Source organism: Oncorhynchus nerka, linkage group LG15 (assembly GCF_034236695.1).
Source record: "Oncorhynchus nerka isolate Pitt River linkage group LG15, Oner_Uvic_2.0, whole genome shotgun sequence".
In the NCBI taxonomy this organism is placed as follows: domain Eukaryota; kingdom Metazoa; phylum Chordata; class Actinopteri; order Salmoniformes; family Salmonidae; genus Oncorhynchus; species Oncorhynchus nerka.
In genome coordinates, this window is record NC_088410.1 from 43,799,558 (window position 1) to 43,820,226 (window position 20,669).

Sequence of the window (20,669 nt, forward strand, 5' to 3'; positions counted from 1 at the left end):
CACTGGATCTGAGTGGAGAGGGATGGAGAGGTGTAAGGAGAGGGAAGTTGTAGGTGAAGACAGCATGCGACACTAGTCTGTGCAATAAGGCTTCACAAGGAAAGAAAGGGAGGGATGGGGGCTGGTTATACAATGAATGCCTCAGTAACGAGAGAAAGTGCGAGAGGCTGCTTTAATACAGGCTGCTCAATTCCCCCCCCAAAAATTATCTAAACAAATGTGTCTTTTGACCAATCACATCTTTTTCCAATAATTGGGCAAAAGATCAGAATTAGGCTGTCTGTGTAAACGCAGATTATGTGGCCTGTCCTACTACTGCCGGTAGTGACATTGGTGTCAGAAGTGTGATGGCGCCTTCTGATCGGCCAGACTTGCAAATCAGGGTATCCAAATGTTGGCGAAGAGGAACAATTGGACAGGCAAACAGCAACACGCAACAAGCCTTAAAGTTTAACATGTGTTTTTCTTTGTGCCACTCATAACTTATCCAACGCAGGAGATATATTTGACACAATCAAATAATATTTATGCAGGGGGGGGGGGGGGAATCTCCACAAACACATTTTGCAGTGGGTTTTAAAGATTAGTTTCTCATAGGCAATTGTTGAGGTCATTTCTTCTCAAGATTCCACCAAGGCAGGATTGAAAATAAAGAATATGTGAACAGCGTAATATTTATTGTAAAAGGACGATAAATATCAAGGATTTTTTTTTACGTTGAATTATTCATAGACAGCATCAAACCCAAAGCAAATGCAATAATCCTATCCAAGATCTCACTTCATACCCATTGATACTCAAGAGCAAAAATCATAGCAATCCTTACCTTAGACCCTTAGTTCGATAATCACTGTGGTATTTAATCGGTTGTCACTGTTGATGCCCCCCAGGTACGTCTGTGTCCACTGTTCCCTGCTTCCTATTATTAACCTGTTGGTATACAGCAACTCAGTGGCACGTCACTTTTCCTGAGCCGATAATGAGTGTTGTAGAGCTGGTCTCTTATGGCATCTCTGAAGCATCCTCTTCCTCCTCAATTTATGTCCCCACCCCCACGCCACTTGGCCCTGCCCATCGCTGACCCCTTTGCTCCTTCCCCTCCCTGCGGTCAGCTGAGCGGTGTTTAGGGACGCATGGTGTGTCCGTAAGATCCGCTCAATTCCAATTATCATCGCCAAACAGTCCTGACCTCCCTCGGGATGTCCGTCCTCACTCTATCTAATACCCCCATTTCACCCTCCCTCCCTGCCCCCTATAACACCAAAATCAACACATTTAGTGATGCAGGGTGAGTATTGGTTAAGTGGGACACTTTGTAACGGATATCGTTGCATGTGTACAATAACATAACCAACAATCAATGCCTGTGTGTTAGAAATGATTAAAAAAGGGTTCAGTGGGTATGATGTCATCATTATGGGCGTGGCATCCCGTGTAATGACACGTGTCTCTAGACACATAATGGTTAGTAAAATGACATAGGGTTCTGAGGTGAATAATCAAATGTTCAATTTCATTTTCCTTGCTAGAAAAAGCTTGCATAGCTGCATTTTACTTAGAATAATATAACCTAACCAACATAAAAACTCCTAGCTAACTACTGTATACTCATAACCATACAGGTATATGACAACAAAACATTTATTTTGCTGTATTTGACTCTGGTGACAATAAATGTCATTGAAACTGATGAGGGATAAGGTCTTTCTGGTTTCATTCTACAAAATGTCCATTAGAGTGTAGTGTTTAGAATGTTGAGCTGATAGGCCGAGATTAAGTTCATTTTATTTATAGTCTATACAATTACATATAGGCTACACCATATAACTATAAAAAAGTATGATGATAATAATAATAGTAAATTATCAATCTTAATGTTCCACAAAAATACATAAAGAATGTTAGTATGAATAATTGAAGTTTATCACAAAAATATTGAAATTACTCATATATCCTCTAATTTATCCTTCTTCACAATAAATAATTAAGTGTCCCACTTTGCCAATCAAGGTGTCTCAATTTGACAGTATCAACGTAAAAAATGTGGTCTCAGCACAATTTGCGTTTGTAGAAGAGTCATCCATCCTGTGTTTAACATTTCTTGCTTTGCTCTTTTGTAAAGTGTATTAGAGTTCTTAAGATATTTAGAATGGTATCATGTTGGAGGTTAAGACAATGGGGTGGCTCTGTAAGGTGTCCAGAAAACACATTTTCAGAAAGTGTCCCACTTTACCGATACTCACCCTACAGTATATACACATACACTACCGTTCAAAAGTTTGTGGTCACTTAGAAATGTCTTTGTTTTTGAAAGAAAAACACATTTTGTCCATTAACATAACATCAAATTGATCAGAAATACAGTGTAGACATTGCTAATGTTGTAAATGACTATTGTAGCTGGAAACGGCTGATTTTAAAGGAATATCTATATAGGCGTACAGAGGCCCATTATCAGCAACCATCACTCCTGTGTTCCAGTGGCACGTTGTGTTAGCTGATCCAAGTTTATCATTTTAAAAGCTGTTAGTAGCCCATGTACCTATCCCTAACAATTTGGTCTGTTTTCACCTCTTAATTTTGCCTACTGTTCTGACTTGGTGGTGCACATGTAGCCTATAACCTGTTTTTGAGAAATGTAATTATTGAATATTGTAAGAGCTTTCATTGTATGCTTATATGCCCTCTTTATTTATCCTACGGTTCTGACTTGGTGTACAGGGAGAACACTGTAAGAACAGCCCATGTTCTGAATTCTGTCGCTGTACATTTCAAAAGTGCTGAACAAATAGTTAGTTATATTGACTACGTTCGTCCTAGGTCGCTCATTAATGTCTTAATCGATAGCATTATATCTGCTTGTCGTCCCCTTTTGTACATCTCAATTGCCAGTAGAAACCACATTTGTTTAAGCAAGTCAGCCATATCAGCTATGTTTTTTTTAAAGGCAGTAAATGAGGCTGAATGAACTGTTTCGTTGCCAGACAAGGCTCCGCTAATAGCCAGGTGTAGCACTGGTAAGGTGTTGGGACTGCTGTTGGTATTCTGCTGTTGGGACAGCTTTATGTAGATCCTAACAGTTTGTAGGCACCGTTTGTCACTGGTATAGTGCAATTAATGTATTGTTTGGTGTTGTGTTGTGTAGTGGCTTTGCTGGCATGCATCCCAATTTTTTTATGTTTAGCCTCACCAAGATTTACATGCTAAAATTGCCACTGACAAGTACAACTATCACTTGAGAACTGACCAAATTGGTGTCATTTAGCTAACAGTATGTGGGACCAGTCAACATCATCCCAGGGATCAGTGTTGGTCTGCAGTCCGGGGGTTGAGGATCACTGACCTAGGCCAAATCCCATTTCCTCTGTATTTGCCCATGCTTAAAGTGGTGCCGTGGCCTGTCACATGGCCTCCATCACACTGGAGTGACCGCCAGGACACGGTGACCATGGGGACACCAGACGAGCAAACACGAGCACGATCAAACATACCAGCCGCCACCATCACTCTCATTTCCGGTCTGACAGGCCTTTTTGATTGGGGGAAGGGGTATCAATTGGAGAGTGGCTAATTTTCATGTTTAAAATGCATAGGGGAAGTTCCTATCAGGCAGTTGTTTGACAGTGTCGTCTCTCTGTTGACTTAGACAGAAATACTTTATCTGCTGACTGACACGGCACTGACAGCGCGAGGGGAGAGCAGGAAGCAGAAGGACATGATGACAGAGCACTGCATGAGTCACCGAGGAGACATCGCCTTGTCCGCCAAACTTTTCTGAGATGCGCCAACGGAACAGGAGAACCTGGGCCCGTATTCAAAAAACATGTAGGATTAGGATGTAGGAGTAGGATGTATGATCAGTTGATCTTGGATCAGTTGAGCCTTTTAAACCATAATGAATAACAGGAGGGACCTGATCCTTATTAGACTAGGGGCGTCAAAACTATTTTTGTCCTGGGGGCCCGCAACGAGGTCTGGAGGGCTGCACAGAAAATTGGTTATATTTCCTATTTCCTCACCGGTGAAATTTGCAAAAAAAATCTATAATTTGGGAAAATTTTGATACTCATTGACTGTCTAGCTTTCATTTAGGTGATTATTAGCGAGCTGGACACAGTCAAGGATCTCTATGAATGTAAGTCCACTATGATTTCTACAGTTTCCATTTGGTTTCAGTCATTTTTAAAGTAGGGTATAATGAGTTTGTTTGTTTGCCCACCCGTGGGATAGACCATGGTTAGTTGGTTTAGGTGTGTTAGTGCATAAAAGCCTACACACACAGTGGCCTTCCAGGTCCAGATATCCATATCCTTGTATGAGTAGGCTCAATCAAGTTCTTACGACAAGCTGCATAATTTAGATCATGGATTATTTGGATATGGATTAAAATAGGGGTCTTCAACGTTTTCTTGCCCAGGCAAACCAGCGTCCCCCATCATGTTTTTATTTTATATTATTTATTGAACCTTTATTTAACTAGGCAAGTCAGTAACATGTTCCCCCCCCCCCCCACGTCTTCTCTCATCTGCTGAATAATAAATAGCAAGGACAGGTAACCAACATTTTATATGGAATAGACTTGGTATATAGTTTAGCATTATTTTGACCTCCCCACATTATAACTGGAAGAAGTGTCAACAGTAACATAGCCTATTAGATAGAAAAGTAACTCCAAACGCGTTCGCTAATACTGTAGCTGCTGTTTAAACAAAGGTTAGCATTGTGTTGGCAAAAATGAATGTCCAAGTCAAGAAAGCTTGCCAGCAGCACTTGTGACTGGTATTCGCAGGGGCTTTTTCAAAGCATATGTCAGATACTCCAGTGAGTGTAATTGGTTCCAATTAGTGTAATTAATCTATTAGGAGTTGAGAAATAAAGTTGACATTGTTAGAAAGAAGATATTCCCTTTTTCTACTGAAGGTATATAATTAAAATGTTGTTTCTTCTGTTTTTGCTAGCAATATTCATAACATTGGATTTTTATATATATATATATATATACAGTTGAAGTCAAAAGTTTACCTACACCTTAGCCAAATACATTTAAACAGAGTTTTTCACAATTCCTGACATTTAATCCTAGTAAAAATTCCCTGTCTTAGGTCAGTTAGGATCACCACTTTATTTAAAGAATGTGAAATGTCAGAATAATAGTAGAGAGAATGATTTATTTCAGCTTTTTTTTCCATTCAGCAAAAAAGTATTTAGTCAGCCACCAATTGTGCAAGTTCTCACACTTAAAAAGATGAGAGAGGCCTGTAATTTTCATCATAGGTACACTTCAACTATGACAGACAAAATGAGATTTTTTTTCTCCAGAAAATCACATTGTAGGATCTTTAATGAATTTATTTGCAAATTATGGTGGAAAATAAGTATTTGGTCAATAACAAAAGTTTATCTCAATACTTTGTTATATACCCTTTGTTGGCAATGACAGATTTTCCACATTTGAAGCTGCACAAAGAACGGTAAGTCGTAGTTAATATAGCCGACAGCTAACATTACATCATTTATAACTTTGCTCGTGTTGCATGTAGGTTAACGTAACGTTAAATCAATGAGCCTCCGAACAGTCAGTGCGGGAACGTGATCATTGCACCCAAGATTGAGGTACAACTGGCTAGTCAATTGGTATCCTAAATCCTGCCTGATGTTACTCCCGTTGCTAATGCCATACGTTAGCCTGTAACCACACAGGGAACGGGTGTGTGTTAAGGTTGGGTGATTGTGTGCAAGCCTACATCGCCCCATAGTGATCCTTGATAGTTGATCGCTATGGGGGGGGGGGGGGGGGGGGAGGTCTTTCTCATGGCTACCCTTGTATTTCTATGGAAATATAAAGTTTACTTGGAAAGTTGTAAATATATATATTAACAACATTCATGATTTGCGTAAATGTAATATACTAACTATTATTTTTGTTTAAAATATGAAATGGTATGACATTTGGTGAAGAGCACATCATGACATGTTTAGGACTCGAAACTCAAAGTTTAGGACTTGAGACTTGACTGGAGACTTGTCGGTCTTGACTTGAGTGCCAAGACTTGAGACTTACTTGTGACTTGTTAAACAATGACTTGGTCCCACCTCTGATATATACACAGACATACACACACACACAGTACCAGTCAAAAGTGATGGAGTGCTTGTTGGCTGCTTTTTATTCACGCTGTGGTCCAACTCATCCCAAACCATTTAAATTGGGTTGAGGTCGGGTGATTGTGGAGACCAGGTCATCTGATGCATCACTCTCCTTCTTGGTCAAATAGCCCTTACAAAGCCTGGAGGTGTGTTGGGTCATTGTCCTGTTGAAAAACAAATGATAGTCCCACTAAACTCAAACCAGATGGGATGGCGTATCGCTGCAGAATGCTGTGGTAGCCATGCTGGTTAAGTGTGCCTTGAATTCTAAATAAATCACTGACAGTGTCACCAGCAAAGCACCATCACACCTCCTCCTCCATGCTTCAGGAGTGGGAACTATACATGCAGAGATCATCCGTTCACCTACTCTGCATCTCACAAAGACACGGCAGTTGGAATCAAAAATCTCAAATTTAGACCCATCAGAACAAAGGACAAACTTCCACCAGTCTAATGTCCATTGCTCATGTTTTTTTGGCCCAAGCAAGTCTCTTCTTCTTATTGGGTGTCCTTTGATGCAATTTGACCATGAAGGCCTGATTCATTGGATGTATTTGCTACTTGAACTCTGTGAAGCATTTATTTTGGCTGCAATCTGAGGTGCATTTCACTCTAATGAACTTATCCTCTGCAGCAGATGTAACTCTGGGTCTTCCTTTCCTGTGGCGGTCGTCATGAGAGCCAGCTTCGTCATAGCACTTGATGGTTTTTGCGACTGCACTTGGAGAAACTTTCAAAGTTCTTGAAATTTTCGGATTGACTGACCATGTCTTAAGACAACAAGGGTTAAGGGTGAAAAATGGCCCGCCACTATGTTTAACAGCAGAGAAACCCCCCTAAATTATATTTTTTCAACTTGAAATTACTTTTTCTTTTCCTAGAGTGACCCCAACATTAGAAAAAATGAAACCACTTATTTGTTCATATTTCCATGAAAGCTGTACACCACCAGGGTATAAAGATTGTCTTAGGGTCATAGACCCGACAGTTATAAAATCATGCACACACCACAAAAACACAATGAGAAATTGATATGTGTGCTACTGATTGAACTCAGCCAGCAGCTCCTGAAGAGGAAGATCACCATGGTTGGCACAGTTAGAAAGAACAAGCCTGAGTTCCCCCCTGCACTCCTCTCAACAAGGGGGAGTGAGGCGTTCTCATCAAAGTTTGCCTTCACCCCCACTCTAGATTCTTACCTCCCAAAGAGGAACAAGAATGTGGTCCTCCTGAGCTCACTGCACAAAACGGCTGAGACCAGTGATCGTGAGGACAGGAAGCCAGCCAGCCATCATCCTGGACTACAACCACAACAAAGGAGGCGTGGACAACCTGGACAAGGTGATTGGAACTTACAGCTGCAGGAGGATGACTGCCCACTGGCTCCTGGTCATCTTCCATAACATCACTGATGTGTCCTCATACAATGCCTTCGTGATCTGGAACAAGATCAACCCTACCTGAATGCCTGATGAGCGGAACAAGAGGGTGTTCCTGGAGCAGCTGGGAAAGGCACTTGTAACTTAACACATTCAAAGAAGGGAGCGTTTCCCCCACACAGCAGCCTCTGCAGCGCGTGTGAAAACTGTCCTGATCCAGCTGAGGCTGCAGCTGGTGCAGGCAAGAGGAGGAGATGTCAATTCTGCCCCCCAAAGGACTGTAAAACAAATACCATGTGCTGCACATGTGAGAAATACATCTGCAAAGTTCATGCACCCACACTTGCATACTGTCCTACATGTGCTAATTAGAGTTGATTGATTTATGTTCTTCACGTTTTGTTATCCATCATCTTATTTTATTCTTATTTATTGTTGTTATACACCTTGTGGGTGGGGGCAATAGTTAAAAAAATAGGAGTAGACTACTATTTTGCAGTTGAATTCCTCATTGTACAGTTTAAAAACATATTATTTTGTCAAAAAAGTTCAAGACTTATTGTTTCCCTTCAATAAAATGCATTCAAAACAACTTTCTGCACATTTTTGCTACTTTCTTAGGCTATACAAGTGCTATCTCTCGCAAAAAAATAATAATCATGTTTATACCTATGCAGTACCTTTAGCAATAATAATAATAATAATAATAATAATAAACCTCTACTTTAGTAAAGAAAACCATTATGCCAGGTGTGATGTAATAAATACGAGTGGTGTCCACTGATTAGATGCAGACTTTCTGCATTGGGAAGAGGGAAAACCCAGATATTCACAGTTTGTGATGAACGACAGGTTGTTTCTTCATACAAAATATATTTGGGGTTTAAAATTTAATTTAGCTGATTTATTTTAGGCGTTTAGTGAAGGCGGGTCCTTTTTGACCCTTAGGACAAGGGGAGGAAACAGAATGTTAAGACTACACAAAGGGTTAAAGTAATGATGGATGGTCATTTCTCTTTGCTTATTTGAGTTGTTCTTGCCATATTATGGAATTTGTCTTTAACCAAATAGGGCTATCTTCTGTATACCACCCCTACCTTGTCACAACTGATTGGCTCAAAAGCATTGAGGAAATAAATTCCTTAAATGAACTTTGAACAAGGCACACCTGTTAATTTAAATGCATTCCAGGTGACTTCCTCATGAAGCTGTTTGAGAGAATGCCAAGAGTGTGCAAATCTGTCATCAAGGCAAAGGGTGGCTACTTTGAAGAAACTCAAATATAAAATATGTTGATTAGTTTTAACACTTTTTTAGTTACTACATGATTCCATGTGTTATTTCATAGTTTTGATGCCTTCACCATTATTCTACAATGTATATCATTGTCAAAATAAAAACCTGTTAGAGTAGGTGTCCAAACTTTTAACAAGACATACATACATACATACATACATACACACACACCACACACACACACAAATACAGATGAAGTCGGAAGTTTACATGCACTGTAGCCAAATACATTTAAATTCCGTTTTCATAATTCCTGACATTTAATCCTAGTAAAGATTCCCGGTCTTAGGTCAGTTAGGATCACCACTTTATTTTAAAGAATGTGACATGTCAGAATAATAGCAGAGAGAATGATTTATTTCAGCTTTTATTTATCACATTCCCAGTGGGTCAGAAGTTTACATACACTCAATTAGTATTTGGTAGCATTGCCTTTAAATTGCTTAACTTGGGTCAAACGGTAACCTTTCAGGTAGCCTTCCACAAGCTTCCCAAAATAAATTGGGTGAATTTGGGCCCATTCCTCCTGACAGAGCTGGTGTAACGGAGTCAGGTTTGTAAGCCTTTTTTAGTTCTGCCTATAGGATTGAGGTCAGGGCTTTGTGATGGCCACTCCAATACCTTGACTTTGTTGTCCTTAAGCCATTTTGCCACAACTTTGGAAGTATGCTTGGGATCATTGTCCATTTGGAAGACCCATTTGCGACCCAGCTTTAACTTCCTGACTGATGTCTTGAGTTGCTTCAATATTTCCACATAATTTTTCTGCCTCATGATGCCATCTATTTTGTGAAGTGCACCAGTCCCTCCTGCAGCAAAGCACCCCCACAACATGATGCTGCCACCCCCGTGCTTCACTGTTGGGATGGTGTTCTTCGGCTTGCAAGAGTCCCCCTATTTCCTCCGAACTTAACGATGGTCATTATGGTCAAACAGTTCTATTTTTGTTTCATCAGACCAAAGGACATTTCTCCAAAAAGTACAATCTTTGTCCCCATGTGCAGTTGCAAACCATAGTCTGGCTTTTTAATGGCGGTTTTGGAGCAGTGGCTTCTTCCTTGCTGAGTGGCCTTTCAGGTTATGTTGATATAGGACTTGTTTTACTGTGGATATAGATACTTTTGTACCGGTTTCCTCCAGCATCTTCACAAGGTCCTTTGCTGTTGTTCTGGGATTGATTTGCACTTTTCGCACCAAAGTAGGTTCATCTCTAGGAGACAGAATGAGTCTCCTTCCTGAGCGGCATGACGGTTGCGTGGTCACATGATGTTTAAATTAGCGTACTATTGTTTGTACAGATGGTACCTTCAGGCGTTTGGAAATTGCTCCCATGGATGAACCAGACTTGTGGAGGTCTGCAATTTTTTTCTGAAGTCTTGGCTGATTTCTCTTGATTTTCCCATGATGTCAAGCAAAGAGGCACTGAGTTTGAAGGTAGGCTTTGAAATACATCAACAGGTAAACCTCTAATTGACTCAAATGATGTCAGAAGCTTCTAAAGCCATGATATCATTTTGGGGAATTTTCCAAGCTTTTTAAAGGCAGTCAATTTAGTGTATGTAAACTTCTGACCCACTGGAATTGTGATACAATTCACTGTAAGTGAAATAATCTGTCTGTAAACAATTTTTGTAAAAATGACATGTCATGCACAAAGTTGATGTCCTATCTGACTTGCCAAAACTATAGCAAGTCAGATAGGACATGAACTTTGTGCATGACACGTCATTTTTACAACAATTGTTTACAGACAGATTATTTAACTTATTTGTGGAGTGGTTGAAAAACAAGTTTTAATGTCGCCAACCTAAGTGCATGTAAACTGCCGACTTCAACTGTATATATATTACACGTACATATGTAAACTCAGCAAAAAAAGAAAACGTCCTCTCCCTGTCAGCAAACCTAACGTGTAAATATTTGTATGAAAATTAGATTCAACAACTGAGACAAACTGAACAAGTTCCACAGACATGTGACTAACAGAAATTGAATAATGTATCCCTGAAGGGGTGGGGGGGAGGGGTCAAATTCCAAAGTAACAATCAGTATCTGGTGTGGCCACCAGCTGCATTAAGTATTGCAGTGTATCTCCACATGGATTACACCAGATTTGCCAGTTCTTGCTGTGAGATGTTACCCCACTCTTCCACCAAGGCACCTGTAAATTCACTGACATTTCTGGGGGAATGGCACTAGCCCTCACCTTCCGATCCAACAGATGTTGTTGCCGGTGATGTCTGGTGAGGACCTGCCTCACAACAGGCCTACATGCCCTCAGTCCAGCCTCTCTCAGCCTATTGCAGACAGTCTGAGCACTGATGGAGGGATTGTGCGTTCCTGGTATAACTCGGGTAGTTGTTGTTGCCATCCTGTACTTGTCCCACAGGTGTGATGTACCTATCCTGTGCGGGTATTGCTACACGTAGTCTGCCACTACGAGGACGATCAGCTGTCCGTCCTGTCTCCCTGTAGGGCTGTCTTAGGCATCTCACAGTACAGACGTTGCAATTTATTGCCCTGGCTATATCTGCAGTCCTCATGCCTCCTTGCAGCATGCATAAAAGGCATGTTCATGTAGATGAGCAGGGACCCTGGGCATCTTTCTTTTGGTGTTTTCAGAGTCAGTAGAAAGGCCTCTTTAGTGTCCTAAGTTTTCATAACTGTGACCTTAATTGCTTACCGTCTGTAAGCTGTTAGTGTCTTAACGACCGTTCCACAGGTGCATGTTCATTAATTGTATATGGTTTATTGAACAAGCATGGGAAACAGTGTTTAAACCCTTTACAATGAATATTTTTGGATTTTTACAAATTATCTTTGAAAGACAGTGTCCTGAGTTCATATACATATGCGCATCCACGCACACAATTAACTGTAATGAGCACTGAACTGCAGTAACTATTGCAGACTGCACCAGATAATGCTGTGTAGCCAATAAACAATCTCAAGCACTTTATTTAGGTTTGAACAAGTATCTTGCTTTGAAAGGCCATTTGGCATTATATAATTATATATAATTTTTATCATATATATAATTATATATACATATATTTTCAAATTTTTGAATAACAAAACACTATAAAATGAAACAAACGCAAATTAAAAATGATTTAAAACAATAATAATACAAATTAAAAATAGCCAAAACAAAAAACATCAAATACATTTCAAAATGGTCCCAGTACAGTTTTAATATAGATTCTTAAAAAATGAGAAAATAAAATCAAAAGCAAGGCAGCAGACAGGAATGAAATATAAATAACCCTACATTTATGTACAGAAGGGAGTGGGACAGTGACCGGTTATAAGGGAGACAAAACCGGCCCAAGGGGCAAAGAGAACGAGGCAGAGGCAGAAGGAGAAAGAGGATAGGAGACAACTTTGGGCATCTCAAAAGGGGACAGCTAAATGGGCTCAGAGGAGAGACAGGTTTAGGGGTGGGGGAGATACAGGTTTAGGGGTGGGGGAGAGACTGGTTGAAACCTATGAAGTCCCACTCCTCCAGTCTGTTTCGCTATTGTTCACCGTCTCTGGAGAAAGGTGTGCCCTGTAACTCAGACAGGGATATTCAAAATGCTCTACTGGGGCATTGCGTCACATTTCAATCTGCAGCTAGCAGACGGTATATGGAAGAAGGACCCAGACACGCTAGGCTGTCCTCTGTAATAACCAGTAAACTATGTCTTTGTGATTGCAGTAACTCAGGGCAATGTATTATACCAACTATATTTGGTTAGGCGGAGGACTCAACGAGGGGCCATAAAGAAGGAATAGTCAAAAGGTCCAGCACGTAGCTGGAACACAAAACAATGGGTTTGAATTGGAATGGAACCCGGGGTTACAGCATGAAATGGAAAGGGGGAAACCTAGTCCGTTGTCCAACTAAATGTATTCAACTGAAATGGGTCTTCCGCATTTAACCCAACCTCTCTGAATCCGAGAGGTGCAGAGGGCTGCCTTAATAAATCAACATCCACGTCGTCGGTGCCGGGGGAAGTGGGTTAACTGCCTTGCTCCGGGGGCAGAGCGACAGATTTTTACCTCGTCAGCTCGAAGCTGGTTGAGCATGAACAGAAGAATAATAAGGCCCTGATCTTAGTCTCAAGAGTTACAAAGCCAAGAGGCAGCTCGGGCTTTGTACACAGGTGCTTTGGTCGACAGAGTTCTATACGATGGCTCAGAGATAGTGGGAAGGGGGCAAATATATGTACTAATCTGTAAGGTGATACTGGTTAACCAAGCTTCTATACACAAACACTCAACCAACTCAGTGAGGGAGAGGGCAGTCAACATTTACCATATAAAATCAACATGTGAGGCACTTTCCACCTGTGAAGCTCTAAGTCAACAGGGTTGGGGGTTGGCACAATGTCATTGGGAAAAAGGGATTATTACATTTGGCTAAACATTCAGACACAGCCAATGACAGACAGAACCATTGCATGGAACCAAGGTAGCTAGAACCGCAAACCTTCGGACTCAAAAGAACAGTAAAACCCTCCCTCCTCGTGGAGCACACAAACACCCACCCTGATGACCACAAAGATCCAACACACCCATGAAGTAAAACAAAAAGGTAACCCACGGGCACTTGGGTAGAACGGGGTCTGAAATGACAGTGACAGTTGAAGTGACTGTTCCAAATGAGACATCCAGTTTGAAGTTCTCTACCTAGCTATTTATGTCCCATGGTTTAACCTAGGTTTCCCAGTCAGAACTAGAGGCCTAACTAGAGGCCATAACCAGAGGCTTTTATAAGGCCTCTCCAATGTTGACATTAGGGTTGCAAAATTCCTCAAAAATGTCCCCCAAAAAAGTATTGGAGGATTTCTGGAATCAGAAGGGAATAAAGATCCTCCAAACTGGAATTCTTTTAAAACAGGATAATAAATCAACAATTGCAACCCTAGTTGACATCAAGTAATTTCCTATCTAAAGGGCCATGTTACCCATCTGGCCATTGTATCATTTGTTCAGTCATATCAAGGGCTTTTTGTTTTTGGTGCAACTAGCACAAGCTTTTTGAACAATCAACAATAACCCAACAATTTCTCAATAAATGGTGCGTTTTTTTGTGTGCAGAATTTTTAGGGACCCGTGTCAAATTCAATGATCCGAACACATTGACAGAGTTGGATTGTGCTCCTTCCTTTCTGCTCTATAAAAATATATTAAAAAAGGGAGAAGTCAAACCGATCTATTCCAACTACTGAACAGTGGGGGTTGTGCGCGGTGCAAGCGTTTGTCTACACACTGATGGCTATCCTAATGACAAAAACGATGCTGAACCTCTATGATGGGCCAAATAGAGCCATCTGCATATAAGAGAATGAGTTTGGTATCGACTAGGCTTGGCAGATCGTCATGGCTCTCTAGCACACCTGTCAACTCCACAGACCATTGGAGAAACTAGGATCAAAATGGCAGCTAAAAACCTCAAAATCGGTTACACCCCATTCACTCATACCAGGGTTGACACCTTGGTTCATGGGAAGGGGGTGGGAATCATATGACCTGCACTCTACACACTATTACTGTTTACTACAATCCTTTGGGGCCAATTGGTAGCTATGATTGGCTAATGGACCAGGGGCAATTCCATTTGCACTCAACCAACTAAGTAGACAAATTGAAATTCTATTCATACATTGAGAGAACATGTACGAGAACCCCCCTAACAACTGGCAATTTCAAGTAATTTCCTGAGTTGACTGAGATGAGATGGAATTGACCTCGAACTTGTTGCTAGCTAACTGACATCATTTATATTTCATTACAATCGCAACTAAAGACGGCGGCCTCATCCACAAACCCAGAGCGTGTGTTTCTAGCCAAGCTGCCCTTGTAGGTAGCCATTTTGAATGAAAAAATGATTTTTTTTTAAATCACTGCAAACATTCCATGTCACATGTTTCAACAATAAAAGTAACAATGCAATCCTTTGGGGTGGGAGTATCAAAGCAACAGCATTAAAGTATAAAACATTGCTCAGTATTAGTCATAAAAACACTAACAGCACAGTATTGAGGTGCCACAACAGATGGTGAAACGTTCTAAATGTTGCAGATAGAAATATATTGAATAGAGCTGACAAATCTCCATTACATATGACAAACAAACATGTTCTACACAACACATTTCTATCGGAACATTCTATAACATTTCATCATCCTGAACAGGCCCCAGTTGAAAAACAGAGAGGGATGTCTTCACATTTTGACGCCATCTTCTCAAACAACCTATACCGAAAATAAATATCTGCAATGGAGTACAAGTAAATGGAATGATACGTAAATAATAGATAGGAAATGTCTTCCCCCATTCTAATTGTAAGCAATTAAATATATGAATACATGAGAATCTCCATGACATGCACAGTAATTGCGTGGTTAGTTTATTTGACCCATAATCTATGTAGTTTTCTAAATGGAAATTCTGAAATAATAATTGTATTATGGCAACAGTCGGGCCTCCTACTCATTATCATTATGCATAGGCTATTTTGAATGCACTGTTGGCCTAATCTTCAACAGGCCCATTACATTTAAATATATTTGACGTTTGATATTCAATTTATTTTCGGTATGGGCAACTTCAAATTCCATAAACGTTCTACACACACAGAATCCACTGTGACGGCAAGCATGTGCAGGTACACCTAAACTACATTGTTTTCTATGTCCTTGAACACAAACGCAGCAAAGCCACAATGTCTTGGACTGTGTGTGAGAGATGTGGCTTGTGACGGCCTGGCTCGCAGATGGAGACACGCTCCTGGGAGGAAAAGTGTCCCCTAGGTTTAGTTCTGGGATCAGCTCGCCCTACCCAAATCCTATGCTTAACTATGAATGGGGGAAACGCAAAACTGACCCAAGAACAGCATCTAGGTGCAACTTCACCCTTCATCTGAAGAGACTGTTTGGCACATGGCTCCCTTTTAAAACACACACATACAGTGTGTTTGTGCCCTGAGAAATCATTGGCTGTGTGATGCTATGCTCTTGTGTAACGGTGGGTTTAGCTAATGCCATGGCTCCTTGACCTCTGTGTGAACTGTGAACTTTGAACTCAAAGGAAAACTAGTGGAAAGAGTTTAGATATTGTGATTGGCTAGGCCAATTCTGGAAGTGCTCCTGGCCAGCTGTAACGTGTTTGTGTGTGTGTGTGTGTGCGTGCGCATATGCACAGATTAATTCTGATTGGCTGTGTAAATCCATTCCTCTAAGGAAGATCTCAGCTTTTAGCTTCAGCCTGAATCAGATAAAGCCATCAACAACGTAAGTCTCAAGTCACTCAACCGCAAAAAAACAAAAGAGAACAAAGAAAACCCAAACACCATTTCCTCGACTCTCGATTTGACATACACCTCTAAAGAATACGATTTATATACATTACCAGTCAAAAGTTCGGACACACCTACTCATTCAAGGGTTTTTCTTGATTTTTACTATTTTCTACAAAAATAGTGAAACCATCAAAACTATGAAATAACACATATGGAATCATGTAGTAACCAAAAAAAGTGTTTAACAAATCAAAATCAATTTCATATTTTAGATTCTTCAAAGTAGCCACCCTTTGCATTGGTAGCTTTGCACACACCTGGCATTCTCTCAACTAGCTTCATGATGTAGTCACCTGGTATGCATTTCAATTAACAGGTGTGACATGTCAAGTTAATTTGAAATTTCTTTCCTTCAAATGCATTTGAGCTAATCAGTTGTGTTGTGACAAGGTAAGTGTGGTATACAGAAGATAGTCCATATCAGGACAAGAGCAGCTAAAATAAGCAAAGAGAAATGACAGACACGAAGGTCAGGAAATCCAGAACATTTCTAGAACTTTGAAAGTTTTAAAGTGCAGTTGCAAAATCCATCAAGCGCTATGGCAAAACAGGCTCTCATGAGGACCGCCACAGGAAAGGAAAACCCAGTTACCTCTGCTGCAGAGGATATGTTTATTAGAGTTACAAGCCTCAGATTGCAGCAATAGTAAATGCTTCAGAGTTCATGTAACAGACACATCATAACATCAACTCTTCAGAGGAGACTGCATGAATCAGGCCGTCATGGTCGAATTGCTGCAAAGAATCCACTACTAAAGGACACCAATAAGAAGAAGAGACTTGCTTGGGTCAAGAAACACGAGCAATGGACATTGGACCGGTGGAAATTTGTCCCTTGGTCTGATGAGTCCAAAGTTGAGATTTTTGGTTCCAACCGCCGTGTCTTTGTGAGACGCAGAGTAGGTGAACAGATGATCTCTGCATGTATGGTTCCCACCATGAAGCATGGAGGAGGTGGTGTGATGGTGCTTTGCTGGTGACACTGTCAGTGATTTATTTAGAATGCAAGGCACGCGTAACCAGCATTCTGCAGTGATACGCCATCTCATCTGGTTTGCGCTTAGTGAGTCCATCATTTGTTTTTCAACAGGACAATGACCTCACACACCTCCAGGCTATGTAAGGGCTATTTGACCAAGAATGAGAGTGATGGAGTGCTGCATCAGATGACCTGGCCTCCACAATCACCTGACCTCAACCCAGTTGAGATGGTTTGGGAGGAGTTGGACCGCAGAGTGAAGGAAAAGCAGCCAACAAGTGCTCAGCATATGTGGGAACTCCTTCAAGACTGTTGGAAAAGCATTCCAGGTTAAGACAAACACCAAGAGTTTGCAAAGCTGTCATCAAGGTAAAGGATGGCTACTTTGAAGAATCTCAAATATACCATATATTTTGATTTGTTTCACACTTTTTTGGTTACTACATGATTTCATATGTGTTACTTCATAGTTTGTGTCTTCACTATTATTCTACAATGTAGAAAATAAAGAACAAATAAAGAAAAACCCTTGAATGAGTAAGTGTGTCCAAACCTTTGACTGGCACGGTCTATGTACACACACATACCCATAAAACACATTATGTCACCCTAAAAATGCAGCCAAACTTAAACTTGACCTAAAAACAAAACCCCCAAATGTGACAGGGTAAGTACAGTATATGTACATTGGGTGGATTGGGGAGTGTCGATGTGGGTGGGATAGATGTGTGGGGGGGGGGGGGGGGGATAGGGACAAGGGGCCCGTATTAACAAGCTCAATATTACAAAATATTCAAGAAGGCATCTCTGATATTCACTCCCTCCGGTACACTGCAGCGCTGCACTTGGCTCCGTCACAAAACTTCAATTCCCTTTTCCTCTGTGCACGCAGGCTGCCCAGTCATCTAAGCCGTGAACAGTTAGTTTTCTTTCCGTCCGGTACGTGTGGGTTTGGTGTGTGTTTATGACTGCGTACGGATGTCCGTCCCCTGTGTGGGTCCCTACTTGAAGTTGGCGTAGTCAGAAAAGGCATCGATATACTCCTGGACCACTTTGTAGCAGAACTCGTACTGCTCCTAAAACACAAGAGAGAACATCCCAATGATGAGTAGAAAATATAAAGTACACAACCAAGATCAATTCATTTGCACAAACTGAATTGCAAAAGTCGCCGAAAAAGTTGCTTCCAATGCCGTCTAAAAACAGCAGAGAAAAGGGCGGCAGGTCGCCTAGCGGTTAGGAGCATTGGGCCAGTAACCGAAAAATCTGCCGATTTGCCCTTGAGCAAGGCACTTAACGTCTGCTAAACGATTCAAAAGTAAATGAACTCAAGCACACACACAGACAATGTCTCATTTGGTGATGATCACCTATTAAGAAGAAATGGAGGGGGAAAAAAATAAATAAATGTGGAGTTTCTAACTAGGTGAGCCAAGAGCTCGTTGAGGAGTTTACGCTAGCTTAATTGTGTTCACATGTTGTTGTTGACAACAAACATGGTATGCTAGACACTAAGCAGCACCATTTTCACAATACTTTCCACATTATTCACGAGGATTTTGGCCACGAGTTAACCATAATAATAAAAAAGACAGGAAGGCATTTTACTGAATGCGAGTTCCTAAGCTTGCAACTCCTAAATGCATCACATGCAGTGAACAGTTGGCCAAACACATTTTAAAAAGTACATCATTAAAGGTGTATAATTACATTGCGCAGCAGATTATAATGAGCTTTACAGCATATATATAATTCTTCTCTTTTTGTGTGATAAATTATGTCCATAGCGTGTCCTCACCAGTGTCTGCACCATGTGGGGCCTCTGCAGCCGGAGGCTCTTGACAGTCTGAAAGACATCCAGGATGGCCTCAGCCTTCACCCGCTCCAGGACCGTGCTCAGGGCACAGAAGGTCCCCGTCCGCCCCGCGCCCGCACTGACAACACACACACACACAGATAAACCAAGGTTAGACGCACGCGCACCCACAAAAAAAAAAAAAACACAACAATAAATGGCAAATGCTACAGAGTTGGATGTTAGGTTACACATTTCTGTAAAGGTATTGACTCGAACATTGTTAGAACGTTAGGTGAAGGTTACCTGCAGTGGACAGTGATGGGGTGGTTGCCAGATTGTTGCTGCTGCTTCTGGACCGCGGCGATGATGTTGATCATCCCCTTTCCGTCGCTGGGGATGCCCACCTCCGGCCAGCCATGAAAATGGAACTGCCTCACCGCACGAGCCTTGTTCTCCTAAAGACAGCGAGCGAGTAAGAGGGAGAGGGTAAGGGAGACACACCCACACTCTGAAGACACACAGACGTGACTGAATTCAGTTGACCTTGGCTTAGGGTGTGTGTGCAGATGGTGTTTTGAATGGGTTGTGTTGACTACTAGAGGTTTTTTTGGGGGGTTCGAGGTGGTCTCTGTCCTCACCCGGTTGTTGGTAACCAGGAGGTCTCTAACAGTGTAGCTCTCACTCTCCTCCTCCCTCTTCAGCTCGATGGAGAGGTCACCACACACCATCACCCCGTCACTGGGCCAATACTGAGCACACTTTTCCTACAGCGGGAGATGGGAGAGAGAGCGGGAGAGAGGAGATGGGAGAGAGAGCGGGAGATGGGAGAGAGAGAGATGGGAGATGGAGAGAGCGGGGAGATGGAGAGGAGAGAGCGCGGGAGATGGAGAGAGAGAAGCGGGAGATGGAGAGAGAGAGAGCGGGAGAGGGAGAGCGGGAGAGAGAGAGAGAGCGCGGAGAGAGAGAGAGCGGGAGAGGGAGAGAGAGCGGGAGAGAGAGAGAGAGCGGGAGATGGGAGAGAGAGCGGGAGATGGGAGAGAGAGCGGGAGATGGAGAGAGAGCGGGAGATGGAGAGAGAGCGGGAGAGGGAGAGAGAGCGGGAGATGGAGAGAGAGCGGGAGATGGAGAGAGAGCGGGAGATGGAGAGAGAGCGGGAGATGGAGAGAGAGCGGGAGATGGAGAGAGAGCGGGAGATGGAGAGAGAGCGGGGAGATGGAGAGAGAGCGGGAGATGGAGAGAGAGCGGGAGATGGAGAGAGAGCGGGAGATGGAGAGAGAGCGGGAGATGGAGAGAGAGCGGGAGATGGAGAGAGAGCGGGAGATGGAGAGAGAGCGGGAGATGGGAGAGAGAGCGGGAGATGGGAGAGAGAGCGGGAGATGGGAGAGAGAGCGGGAGATGGGAGAGAGAGCGGGAGATGGGAGAGAGAGCGGGAGATGGGAGAGAGAGCGGGAGATGGGAGAGAGAGCGGGAGAGAGAGCGGGATATGGAGAGAGAGCGGGAGATGGGAGAGAGAGCGGGAGAAAAAGAGACAAAGTATGTGAAGCGCAGTCGTTTCCCAGGCTCATGGCACTGTGCATTCAGCTCCAGGATGTAGTTAAACTAGCAGAGAACGATCCTCTAATGACAAGACAGAACCAGACCAATAAGAGGACTTTCCCCTTCCAATAATTGTTCTCTCTACTTCTGGCATGGCATGACTGGGCTGAGTAAAAGGTCCAT

At 42.1% G+C, this 20,669-nt stretch overlaps 1 protein-coding gene across 4 annotated transcripts in view; it reads right to left on the minus strand.

The window, feature by feature from the left end:
- Positions 1-14,888: 14,888 nt before the first annotated feature.
- The window catches only part of LOC115142757 (receptor-type tyrosine-protein phosphatase alpha-like), a 47,799-nt gene continuing 42,018 nt past the window's right edge, over positions 14,889-20,669 (minus strand). For all 4 annotated transcript variants that reach the window (XM_029682468.2, XM_029682469.2, XM_029682466.2 and 1 more), the window contains 4 exons: positions 19,589-19,714; positions 19,254-19,405; positions 18,951-19,086; positions 14,889-18,228 (listed from right to left, as the gene is read on the minus strand). In XM_029682468.2, coding sequence (XP_029538328.1) covers positions 18,154-18,228; positions 18,951-19,086; positions 19,254-19,405; positions 19,589-19,714 — 489 coding nt within the window. In that variant the 3' untranslated portion in view covers positions 14,889-18,153. The remainder of the gene's footprint in view (positions 18,229-18,950; positions 19,087-19,253; positions 19,406-19,588; positions 19,715-20,669) is intronic.